Raw genomic sequence first — 12,810 nt, 5'->3', positions numbered from 1 at the left:
TTGTTTCTTCAGTATTGGAAATGTATATTTTCAGATCAATATTAAATATAAAAATTTCCTTTTTACACCACTGAGGATTCTGCCAGTTAAGTTTCCGCTCCGTACTTATGTCATAGGAAAGGCCTACCGACAGACTTGGTTTTAGGTGTTTTTATTTTTATCAAAACTCCATGCTGATTGGTCTTTGTGATCCTGAAATGAAAGAAAGAATGACAAATTTAGTTATTGTAAAATGTTTGGAGAGATCTTGAAAAACTCTTGGCGAGGTGGATTACTCTTCTTTGACCAAAATAATCGAAGGTAAAGAATCATGTGTAATTTATTTCTGAAAGGTTGAAATAGACATCGGACTAAAAAAATGCACCCACATGATATTATCTGAGCGATGACCTCGTTCTCCATTCTTTCATTCAACTGACACAACATGAAAGTCAATGTTTTTTCGTAAAATAATTTTAAGAATACATCGTGTACTGTTATTTCAGGATAGAGAGGTTAATGAAAAGTATTATCCCGTAAAGTACGCAGCAAAAACCTATGTTGACTTTAAACATTCAAAACCCTTGAAGTTTTTCATTGGAGCTGTGATGGGGAGAAAGAACGGTGCACTGTTGGGCTTGTGTACGTTTAGAGACTGACGTCAGAGCTTTCGAGTTTCATTGACTGCAGTGGCATCTACGCGGCTTGGCCTCTGATCTCGAATACTCTGACGTCCATCTCCAAACGTACACAAGCCCAACAGTGCACCGTTCTTTCTTCCCATCACAGAGCTACTACTGGGAATTATCTATAATTTTGAATGAAAAAAAACCCGCCTTATCTCCTAAACTTTTGTTCCATGCTATTTCTACGAAAAAAAAAAAAAAAAAAAAAAAAAAAAAAAAAAAACCTATTCCAAGTAACAGAGCTTAAGACGTTTTACATCATCAAAAGAATGCTTGCTCGGACATGAGCTTAAAGGTACTCTGTCGTCAAAGACGCAAAGACAGAGCACACGTATCTAAAAGCACAGGAGACAAGTGAAGCCAACCTGTAAGCTGGTGAATTTGTGTGACTTGGAGCGCAAGAATCCATGCGCTGCAAATAGTCAGGAGGTATACGTATTCCCGTGTGCAGATTCGGGAAGGCATATTGTGTGATACATCAATCACTTCGTTTTGATGTCTAGAAAAAGAAAATCGATGATGGCCATCTCAAATTTCATACAAACCCCCCCAAATTCAAGATGGCGGCCAAAATGCCGGTTTTGGGGTAACAAAATTTGAAGTTTTCTAATACGTCGTGTCGGGTGTCGATTCTTATGTATTTTTTATCGTAGAATCCGAATTTTCAGTCAAAAGTTAGCCTAAAGATTATTTTTAGGCCAAAATCCAAGATGGCGTCCAAAAATACCTCTTACGGGTACTAATTTGCCTATTCGGGTCTACATGCATTGTGAGGTATCAATTTTTAGGTTTTCAGGGTCGTAAAGTTCGGAAATAAGGTCCATTTTCCGCTGCGACTCTCAAAAAGCCCTAAAATCAAAGATGGCGCCCAAAATGGCCGCCGGTCTTACGGATGAAACTGCCATTTAGGGCAGTTGTAACAAGCAATACGTTCAAAATTAAGTTTCTTGGGTCAAGAAGTTCGAATAGGAGATCAGATGTTTACTCCTACAAAAAATTAAGCCTCCGAATCGAAAATGGCTGCCGACATTGTTGCCAGTTAGAGGCGCAGACCGGTCAATGACTGATATTGAGGGATTTGCCAAAGGAGGGGTTTCGATAAGGGCCGTTGTTGGGCCCATACCTGAAATTCTTCAATTCTACGATTGTTTGCTCATTTAAAGTCTAAAGTTTGCGGAGTGGATCATGATTTGGTCATTTTCGGTCTATTTAGGGGTCTAATACTGGCCGAAACATGAGACTAAAGGCCGATTTTGGCGAAAAATGCGGGGTTTTTGGCTTTCGACGCGCTGTTCCATAACGATCCCATCATTGGAAGAGCAAACTTTCCTTCAAGTACGTTCACTAAGGATGTAAGATAGTCACTTTGGCCAATTTTCGTTGACGGCAAACCTTGCGCTCAGAGTTAAAACGATATTCTAAGAATTTTCTTGTTTTTCATCATTATTTAAAATGGCATGAAAAGGGCGACTCATCTCAAACCAGAAATACATTCCTTGGCCGAAAATGTACGCAGCTGGTCAAAACCTTCCTCCAAAAAATTTATGGATTAAGGCCTCCCCCCCCCCCCAAAAAAAAGAAAAACCTGTGTTGCCACATTTTATTGCTTAACATCACAGAAAACCGCGTAATTATTTCAGTATTTGGAGGCTGTTCTTCGTCGAGCACATTCAGCAAAGTTCAAAACCCTCGATTTTTCATACGTTACGATCGCATGATTAGTGATTGTATAAATGCAATTATCCATCATTATTTTGTTTATTACATGTATGTATCTATAGAGACTCCCATCATGGCGCGGCATTCCTACATGTCATCGGTAAAAATCGAGAAAAATGCAACATTGGAATGAAAATGAGAATTATACTATCATCGCGCAGAGAATGTTGAGCTTATCCAAAACTAAAAATTCATTGCAAGAAAAACTGTAATATTGGTTAAAAGGCAAAACGACATAGAACATGGTCATGTCCGGGTGGTATTGCCTGTGCAAAGTGGGCGATAGAGTCGTCGACTGCTGAGCTCATATTGCATCTCTCATTTGTTGCCTCTCTCTGCCGTGATAGCGAAGAGAGCAGTAAAGTGCAAAAATGAAGTTTTGAGAAAACAGGCTCAGAAGCTTCTTACTGGAAAATTTTATTGAAGGAAGCCTCCGTTCTTTTTCATATTACCACTAAAAATGCCCGAAAGACTCCTAGAAATCGAGTTGGATGATTAAAAATCGACTGATTTTATTTCAATTACATAAGAAAGGCATTTTTCATTTTCATGCTAGGTTATTGTTAAGCAAGACAGCCGTAAGTGCTATCTTCTGCATGCTTTCATGGTTGCGCTTTGGATACACAACAAACTCATTCTCTAATTAGAAATTGTCAGAAGACGCTTTACTTGAAAGCACTGTTTTCATTGGCTCTCAGGAGAAACTGTGTCATACTGTCTTGCCTAAAACTACGTCATTTTTTGCGCACTTACGGCTTTTTCATATGTCTCGTTTGGATATAATTAAGATAAATTTTGCTGTTTTAGCAATTTCAATGATTTCATCTAAATGATTTTCGACGAATTTTGAAGGAAACTCGGTTTCGAAAATTTGACACTAATTGCTCTCTTCACTATCACGGCAGCACTCAATACAGACGTAAGTCTGAGCCAGAAAAGCCAAGCGTTTGCTTGATTAGGTAATATGCCTCATTTCTCCAAAATTATGAAATGGCAGCTTCAAACAAGAGATCTGATGCAAAAGACAGGGAACCTGACGAAGGAGCAACTGATGAGGAAGCGGTGAGGAGGGAGTGAGGGAAACCAATGGTTTCAAATTATTTTTAGGAAGCAGAATTCTGATCGATCGCAGGCAATGAGAATGGCGGGGGCAGGGATTGTCAGGGTGGTGAAAAAGCAGCATTAAGAACTCGTGATTCTGACACATGGCGTATTTTTTTTTTCGGATCTCAGATCACGGTCAATGACTCAAAGTTGCGTCTTCGTGGGCAAGTATCGTGTACAAAATTCGTAAGATAATGGGTCACCTACTACGCCAAAATTTTAAAACAATTATTACTAACACAAAATATAATCTACTTGCATCACTGAATACTGTAATTCGAGTCTTACATATTTATTTCAAAATGCGCATATTCTGAGAAAGTGGCTGAAATCCTTGGCCAACTCGGATTCTTCGGGAACGCCGCGCCACGATGGGAGTCTCTATAGATACATACACGTAATAAACAAAATAATGATGGATAATTGCATTTATACAATCACTAATCATGCGATCGTAACGTATGAAAAATCGAGGGTTTTGAACTTTGCTGAATGTGCTCGACGAAGAACAGCCTCCAAATACTGAAATAATTACGCGGTTTTCTGTGATGTTAAGCAATAAAATGTGGCAACACAGGTTTTTCTTTTTTTTTGGGGGGGGGGGAGGCCTTAATCCATAAATTTTTTGGAGGAAGGTTTTGACCAGCTGCGTACATTTTCGGCCAAGGAATGTATTTCTGGTTTGAGATGAGTCGCCCTTTTCATGCCATTTTAAATAATGATGAAAAACAAGAAAATTCTTAGAATATCGTTTTAACTCTGAGCGCAAGGTTTGCCGTCAACGAAAATTGGCCAAAGTGACTATCTTACATCCTTAGTGAACGTACTTGAAGGAAAGTTTGCTCTTCCAATGATGGGATCGTTATGGAACAGCGCGTCGAAAGCCAAAAACCCCGCATTTTTCGCCAAAATCGGCCTTTAGTCTCATGTTTCGGCCAGTATTAGACCCCTAAATAGACCGAAAATGACCAAATCATGATCCACTTCCGCAAACTTTAGACTTTAAATGAGCAAACAATCGTAGAATTGAAGAATTTCAGGTATGGGCCCAACAACGGCCCTTATCGAAACCCCTCCTTTGGCAAATCCCTCAATATCAGTCATTGACCGGTCTGCGCCTCTAACTGGCAACAATGTCGGCAGCCATTTTCGATTCGGAGGCTTAATTTTTTGTAGGAGTAAACATCTGATCTCCTATTCGAACTTCTTGACCCAAGAAACTTAATTTTGAACGTATTGCTTGTTACAACTGCCCTAAATGGCAGTTTCATCCGTAAGACCGGCGGCCATTTTGGGCGCCATCTTTGATTTTAGGGCTTTTTGAGAGTCGCAGCGGAAAATGGACCTTATTTCTGAACTCTACGACCCTGAAAACCTAAAAATTGATACCTCACAGTGCATGTAGACCCGAATAGGCAAATTAGTACCCGTAAGAGGTATTTTTGGACGCCATCTTGGATTTTGGCCTAAAAATAATCTTTAGGCTAACTTTTGACTGAAAATTCGGATTCTACGATAAAAAATACATAAGAATCGACTCCCGACACGACGTATTAGAAAACTTCAAATTTTGTTACCCCAAAACCGGCATTTTGGCCGCCATCTTGAATTTGGGGGGGTTTGTATGAAATTTGAGATGGCCATCATCGATTTTCTTTTTCTAGACATCAAAACGAAGAGATTGATGTATCACACAATATGCCTTCACGAATCTGCACACGGGACATATGTTTTGTTACGTATGCCCCCTGACTAAAACGTAAATTTGACCTTCCAAAAAAACAACAAAAATGTTTTTGTACAAAATTTCGCCGAATCCAAAAAAAAGGCCCCCCCAAAAAGGATGGCAGTCCCGTTTGGATTCATCATTTAAAAGGCAATGATATCAAAACGGCCCAATGAGTCAATTAAGTCATTTTTTTTAGTGTATTTTCCGAAGAAAATATTTGCGCGCGCGCGCGCGCGCAATTGTATTAAGAAGTTTGAATATTCGGAAGCCGGTTATTACTGCTACGTAGTTAAGTCCACTTGTCGAAGTTTAAAACGGCTTCTGAATATAATGATAAAGTGGTAGTGGTTTTTCTACCTCAGAGAGATGTTGAGAATATAGAGAATTGGTAAGTAATAAATTTCAAATGTTGCAATGAGTATTGCAAGTTGTTCAGCAATTGTTCGCCTTCTCATGCAGACTGTCAGAGTCTCAGATATTCGAATGTGTATGGCGAGATGCTGAACGTGAGGAGAAATGTAAACTACTTCCGAGCTTCAATTTCATCATTAGTAATAACATTGCAAACGCTTGATACTGTCTCTTAAGGACAGTGTTGCGCAAAGTAAGTAGTTATCAACATATTTTGTTTTTATGAGAGCTGTCTCTAAAGCTATGGCATTCTGTATCTTGAGAAATGTGATCAGTTCACTCCTCATTGGAAAAGATAAACAGTAAAAGTTGATGCTTTTGTAAGCAAAAATTACAGTTGCCACAACTGAAATTTCAATCGCAATGGCATAAATTTTCTGAACTGTAATAAAACAGTTTGATACAATTTCATTTTCAAGAGCCTTCATCTGCTACTTCTGGTCATGCACATTCGGTACTTGGTACTGATTGAGTTTAAATGCGCCATCAGGGTACAACGGAGATTTTTTGGTTATACTTTCAATGATGAAGTAAAGCAATCGATATTCTGTCGCATCGATATTCTGAGGGAATTTTTTAGGCAAGGAGTCAAATGAACAACAACTTGGAAGCCACTTGTTATTTATGACTATTCTGCATTGTCTATCTGTTTTGTACTGTACCAATGCTGTAAAAATGAGTTTACAGCGTTTTACAGTAGAGACATCTCCTATAGGGCTGAATATTATATCCTACTATGACACGTTTCTTTTGATTCTATCAAGCTGATGATAGAATGCAAACTAAATTCTGCAGCTCAAGGCAGGTAAGTCAATAATGTGTTCTATCATCTATACTACAAATAGCCAGCCTCTCTGACCTACCTGACCTCATGCGTACAATAAATCCACCGCGTAGACCTCGGGAACAGATAGTTGTAACGACTAATGCTCCAAAGGAGCGTAAATATTTTAATTTTCTTATCCTCTTTTGAATGATGCAATAAAATTAGGGGCTCCCATTCGAAATTTTAGAGGTAAGGAAAAGGGTTCGCTTGGCAGCCCGGGGACTCCACCTCTAACTTTCTGAAGACCTTGTATAAGGGTGTCAAGTTAGTCATCAAAATTAAAAAAGAGCATGTTATGAGGAATACAGAATACATACCCTTATAACTATTCCAGCTGTTAGGAATTCGTCTCTGAATTGATCACAGGCTTGAAGAAGGGATTTAAATGTATTTGTTGCGTCCAAAACCTATGAGTACAGAAAATTGAAAAAACACAAGATTAAGAATAGTGAAAAAAGTACGTATGTGCTTAAAAAAGTAACAGTCCTCATATTTTGAACAGTTAAGCATAAGGCTATGAGTTTAATACAATTGGAAAGCAGACATCTCGGTGCAACACGGTATTAATACAGGGTGTTTCAGACCACCCATAACAGGCCTTTTTCTCGGTTGTTTTAGGTCGTACGAAGTCGGGGACCGCGGGGTTGAATAGGGAAACGACCCCAAGGAATCCGAATTTCGTGGTCCCGAAACCCCTCCACCCTCCCTTGGGGGGTTAAGGGGGGGTCACGATGCTAAAAGTCACGGTTCCCGACCGAATTGCGGATTAATCGCATCAGAATTGAAAAGCACGGAAAATTTCACGTGAAATTGACCCCTAAAAATCCATAATTGGCCCATCCAAGGCCCAAAAATGAGCCCCTAAAGAGGGGAATAGTACCCCCTCCATAATTTCTCTTTGGTCTCAAAATTGACGTAGATTCTCCAGAAAAAGATGGTTTCCCGGGAAATTTCGACCCCGAGAAATCCAAATTTCATGGTCCCGAAGCTCCTCTAGCTCCCCTTGGGGGGTAAACGGGGGACCCAATTTTAAAAATCGGGGCTTCTTTCCGAATCGGAAATTGATTGCATCCAAATTGAGGAGCAGAACACTTTTACATCTTAAGTGACCCCCAAGAGTTTCAATTGACCCCTCTGAACGGCAGAAAGTACCCCATGAGGAGGGGGGCTCCGCTCCCGCCAAAAATTTCTCAAGATTCCTCTTTGGTCGCAAAATTGACGTCGATGCTCCAGAAAAAGACGGTTTTCCAGGTAGTCGACCCTGAGGACTCTGAATTTCATGGTCCCTAAGCTCCGCTACCCGCCCTTTTGGGCAGAAACCGCCTTTTTTTGGAGAATCGACGTCAATTTTGCGATCAAAGAGGAATCTTGAGAAATTTTTGGCGGGAGCGGAGCCCCCCTCCTCATGGGTTACTTTCTGCCGTTCAGAGGGGTCAATTGAAACTCTTGGGGGTCACTTAAGATGTAAAAGTGTTCTGCTCCTCAATTTGGATGCAATCAATTTCCGATTCGGAAAGGAGCCCCGATTTTTAAAATTGGGTCCCCCGTTTACCCCCCAAGGGGAGCTAGAGGAGCTTCGGGACCATGAAATTTGGATTTCTCGGGGTCGAAATTTCCTGGGAAACCATCTTTTTCTGGAGAATCTACGTCAATTTTGAGACCAAAGAGAAATTATGGAGGGGGTACTATTCCCCTCTTTAGGGGCTCATTTTTGGGCCTTGGATGGGCCAATTATGGATTTTTAGGGGTCAATTTCACGTGAAATTTTCCGTGCTTTTCAATTCTGATGCGATTAATCCGCAATTCGGTCGGGAACCGTGACTTTTAGCATCGTGACCCCCCCTTTACCCCCCAAGGGAGGGTGGAGGGGTTTCGGGACCACGAAATTCGGATTCCTTGGGGTCGTTTCCCTATTCAACCCCGCGGTCCCCGACTTCGTACGACCTAAAACAACCGAGAAAAAGGCCTGGTACGGGTGGTCTGAAACACCCTGTATACACGAAAAAAACACCGAGAAACGTGGCCCGCACTCCATGTAACGAGGGGGTACAATAAAGCTGAGTCCTCATTATTTTGCGAGGAAAACAAAGCTAACAATTTCACTTACGAGTAGAAAATTGTTAACTCTCAAGAGAAATCATCAAGAGGCAAAAGAATCATGATAATAATTTTTTTCGGGGTTCCCTTTCGTCTTGGGAGTTATTCAGCAGCGACGGTAGATGGCGCAAGGATCACACTTTTGTGTCATGCCTTGCGTCCTATTCATGACGGCGGCGTTTCGAAACCGTCTTGGATTTTGCGGTATGCTGAGCTGCGCTCGCTGACGAGTGTAATCTACTGATGAGGTCTAAGAAACCACGAAACGTTATAGATCACTCGGCATGACCTCAAGTTAATATTCATATGCATCTACCTGAGCTGAACACTCTCCCTCTCCGTCTGGTACTGATATTCATTAGAGCTGAGAATGTGTAACTTAAATTGAAGTGTTTCTACTGCTTGGCCTTATTTCAGATTTTGCACGTCAGCAGTCTGTAGTTTTCGGGTGATTTTCAAATGATTAACTTTGCATGCGTCTACCTGCCTCCCAGGACTCGATACTTTTAGTTCCTATTCTAGGTGGCGGTAGCCACCCCGGCCCAATCCTAAAAAACTCCCCCTAAAAATTTGACGACCTAGAAAAAAAAAAAAAAAAAAAAAACCGGGTGGCTGCTGCCTAACTAGTTATACACGAAGAAACTCGATCGGGCTTTTCTGCACGGTTTGCGGTCAATTTAGCTCTCCTGCTAATTAAGACGTAGGTTAAAGCCCAAAAACCCTATAATATTTGGGTAGAATATGCTCAGCTCTACTTGTAATGCTCTCCTTTTTTAAAGTTAGTTGAATATTAAAAAAGTTATTAAGCTTTCACGACAAATTTTGGATCCCAAAACATGACGATGATGAAAATGTTGAGCAGATACGGGGCCCGCGAAACGCTCGACCACCCGGGAGATGGTTGCGTTTAGTCCTATGACCTACAGGTATAACCGAAGAAAAAAACCCTATAAAACTATAGATATTCTGAGTCAGCGTTTAATCATCTACAATTTCATTTTTTTAAATTTGATATTGTGGAGATATAACCTAGAGTGACATATAATTAGGTCATTTATTGATGTTTTGACAGTCGATCTGTCGTCACGGCTGTGGAGGTAAGGGCAGCATAAAACCCATTAAACTAGGGATAATTTAAATCTGTGAACTCCAAGGATCGTACTTCCGAAAAGTTTGCAGAGTTATAATGTCGTAGAAAAGAGAATTAATCGAAAGAAGTAGGGTCCTTCAATTCTTCAAAAAGATTTGAATTTGAAAACAACTCGTAGAGCCGTGCGGTGGATGGTGAGCGCCGACTGCAGAAACCAAATTAAGGTTATGTTTATGTTATTATGGTTTGAAATATTTAAATAATAAGAATAAGATAGATTAATCGATGCATTTTTCTATTTTATGATAGCCGAAGGTAACTGGATCCATTTCTATACCTATAATCCTTTTATGATTTCCGCACCAATGATAAATTTAGTTGTCACAGTAAGTACTCGGATCAACCTGGTATTCCTTCCCAGCGGCCCTGATCTAGTGACCTTTTCAAGTATTGTTCATGAATGATTGATGATATCCCACGATAGTGAGTCCTCGATACTATTTCTCATTAATCAGATTCAGCAACTATCCACCAGAAAATTATCCTTTCCCTCAATGTGATGATGTGGGTCGGGGATCTCAATCTGTGGGGAATGAAGCTGCGTTTCCACTTTCTACTAAAATTTTGCTAGCAGCCTACCTGCTCTGGCGTTGATGGATCTTTTCTCCGTGTATCATGCTACTGGTACATAAAGCCTCAATGTTTTCATAGACTTGTAATGCTTTATATTGGAAAACTGGTTCACGCATTCACCAGTCGGTTGAGATTTAGTGTCTACTTAAAGAAATTACGCTTCACTCTGATAAGGACTTTTGTTGCATTAGTATTATGAAATCAACTCAATGACACAATATCAAAGATACTTGACTTCAAGCATTACCTTTAATTTGATTATCGTCAAGTCTCTTTGATACTGGGTCAGAAGTTGATTGAATCATCAAATTCGCCTGTTGTTGGATAAAGTTCTTCAAATCAAGATCTTTCATATTGACCTCTGCAGAAGGTATGTATCTATAGGTACTACTATTTCATTGGTTTGATAAAATTGAGATGCTAACTTATGCAGATGCAACTAACTTGATGACAACCTCTCTATTCATTGGCTAAAATTTGCAGTACCTTGAGACGCAAACTTTCCGTCACAGCTTACCACAAAAAGGAGATAGAACAATAAAGAGCTGCTGTTCAATATGAAGTATCAGTAACTTTTGACCTCTTGATTTTCTAGGTCCTCACATAAAAAGTTTACTCGCTATGAGAGTGCGACAAAAAATCAGTTGTTTCATTTAGCACTGAAAATTAATATGAATACAATAATTAATTCTTTGTCCCACCCTGAAAGTGCGTTTAAACTCATTTGATGTGGACTTAGGATGACCAGAACTGGCATATTAATGAAGGCTATCAATTAAGACTGAGGCGACTAAAAATATTAGTTGTGACTAATATTTTTGGCTGCAACAGCATCAACATCCACAGAGCATCTTCTTTAACGAAAAGTGGGCTGCTCACATCCCTCGAGATAATGAATGCCAGAGACATCTCTCATAAAACAGAAAATATTGACACCTACTTACTTTGCCTGCCACTGTATTGATGTGAGAGTTACCTTAATGAACAAGTACAAATTACCAACTTTAAGGTAATTAGGAAAGGATCCAGCACGAAAATTGCCACGTGAGAAGTAGTTAGTAACAAAGTAAACAATCAGTATTCAATCCCGAGTATTCAACAGTGAGGTTAGAATCCCACCATCACCCGATGACGACCAGCGGAGGTCGACAACGACTGATGTCATCACTCAGCATCAAGCCATATTACCGCATGCCGCGTGCGGTAGTTTTCGAAGTACCGGACGAGCGACGCTCCGCCCATTTTGATCGACATCACCCGACATCGCGCAAACAAAACACGAGTGATAACATCAAATCGCCTCTGATGCTGAAACAAAACAGCACTGATTTTAATATTGACCTGCGGTTTTTTTTCTGTGATGTACAGGGTGTGCCAAAAATATGGATCCTTCTTATTGATGTCTCGAAAACGATTACATATAATTGACTTGCGGTTTGAACAAACCTTCCTTCAAAAAAGGTGGGCCGCTTTCGAGTGGGGGGGGGGGGGGGGGGTTCGTTACCTCTTTGCCTCGAGCCCAGGAATAAATTTGAAATTTAAAATGGGAACTCTCTTTGCCTGATGTTTCGTAGAAGCCATACCAAAAATACGTGATACCCTTCCCAAAAAACAAAAATATGATTTTTGTACAAAATTTCGGCCCAATCCAAAGAATGTCACTGATTACCAAAAAAAAAAAAAAAAAACAGGCACCCAAAAATATGATGGCGGTACCGTTTGGATTCATCATTTAAAAGGAAATGATATCAAGACGGCCCAATTTTCTCTTTCATGCCCATGCAATATACCATACACCCCAACGTTTTTCGCAAAAAAAAAAAAAAATTAAATACCTATAAGGTGTGATGACCTGAACACGTTTATTTGATCCATCGCTTTAAAGGAGTATGATATCAAATCGGCCGAACTTCTCTGAAATGTCGATCAACGAGTCGATGTGTCTCTGCTGATCTCTGATCAATAACTTTGTCGAGACCTTCCAACTCATCGCTGAGGAGACACTGATCATTACTTGACCCTTAGTATATGTCCTTGTTTAGATGCCAAAGAGGTCCTTATGAGAACTGTAATGAAATTTTTCTTGAGAGAGGTTTTTTTTTTTTTTTAAAGAATTTTATTTAAATATACTGTAACTCTTACAAGTAGGTATTTTCTTGTATCGATCTACATGCCTTAATTTAAAAATAGACTAATTGAATTAATTTTACAGGCTAACATTAGATAATACTATGATAATCTAAAAAAACAGGAATTGTAAAATTCTCTGCCTTTATTTTTAGGGATATTAGAACATGAAGGTTTTTTGTTTAATTGTTTCACATTCTTCCTTTCACACTCCATTCACGCTCTCATTCATACCTTACAGACTATTTACAAAAATCTTGATGGGAGTTCGAAGGTCTCCCACCTTTTTAATCTTTTCACTAATATTGTACTATCTAAGAGGTTCACAGCCTCTTCATTGACATGTTTTTTAAGACGACATTCATATCTCTTCGTTGTATCAGCAGTTACTTCTCTAACCGTGGGTACC

General features: G+C 39.7%; 1 protein-coding gene across 6 annotated transcripts in view; it reads right to left on the bottom strand.

The window, feature by feature from the left end:
• CysRS-m (cysteine--tRNA ligase-like protein, mitochondrial) overlaps positions 1-12,810 on the bottom strand; it is a 158,660-nt gene continuing 145,850 nt past the window's right edge. For 4 of the 6 annotated variants that reach the window (XM_072297180.1, XM_072297178.1, XM_072297176.1 and 1 more), the window contains 2 exons: positions 6,772-6,861; positions 1-192 (listed from right to left, as the gene is read on the bottom strand). In XM_072297180.1, coding sequence (XP_072153281.1) covers positions 142-192; positions 6,772-6,861 — 141 coding nt within the window. In that variant the 3' untranslated portion in view covers positions 1-141. Of the gene's footprint in view, positions 193-6,770; positions 6,862-12,810 lie in introns of those variants that run through there. The other 2 variants (XR_011899299.1, XR_011899298.1) reach the window with 2 other exon arrangements.

The sequence above is a fragment of the Bemisia tabaci genome, chromosome 2 (assembly GCF_918797505.1).
Source record: "Bemisia tabaci chromosome 2, PGI_BMITA_v3".
In the NCBI taxonomy this organism is placed as follows: domain Eukaryota; kingdom Metazoa; phylum Arthropoda; class Insecta; order Hemiptera; family Aleyrodidae; genus Bemisia; species Bemisia tabaci.
This window is presented reverse-complemented; position numbering and strand designations above follow the sequence as displayed.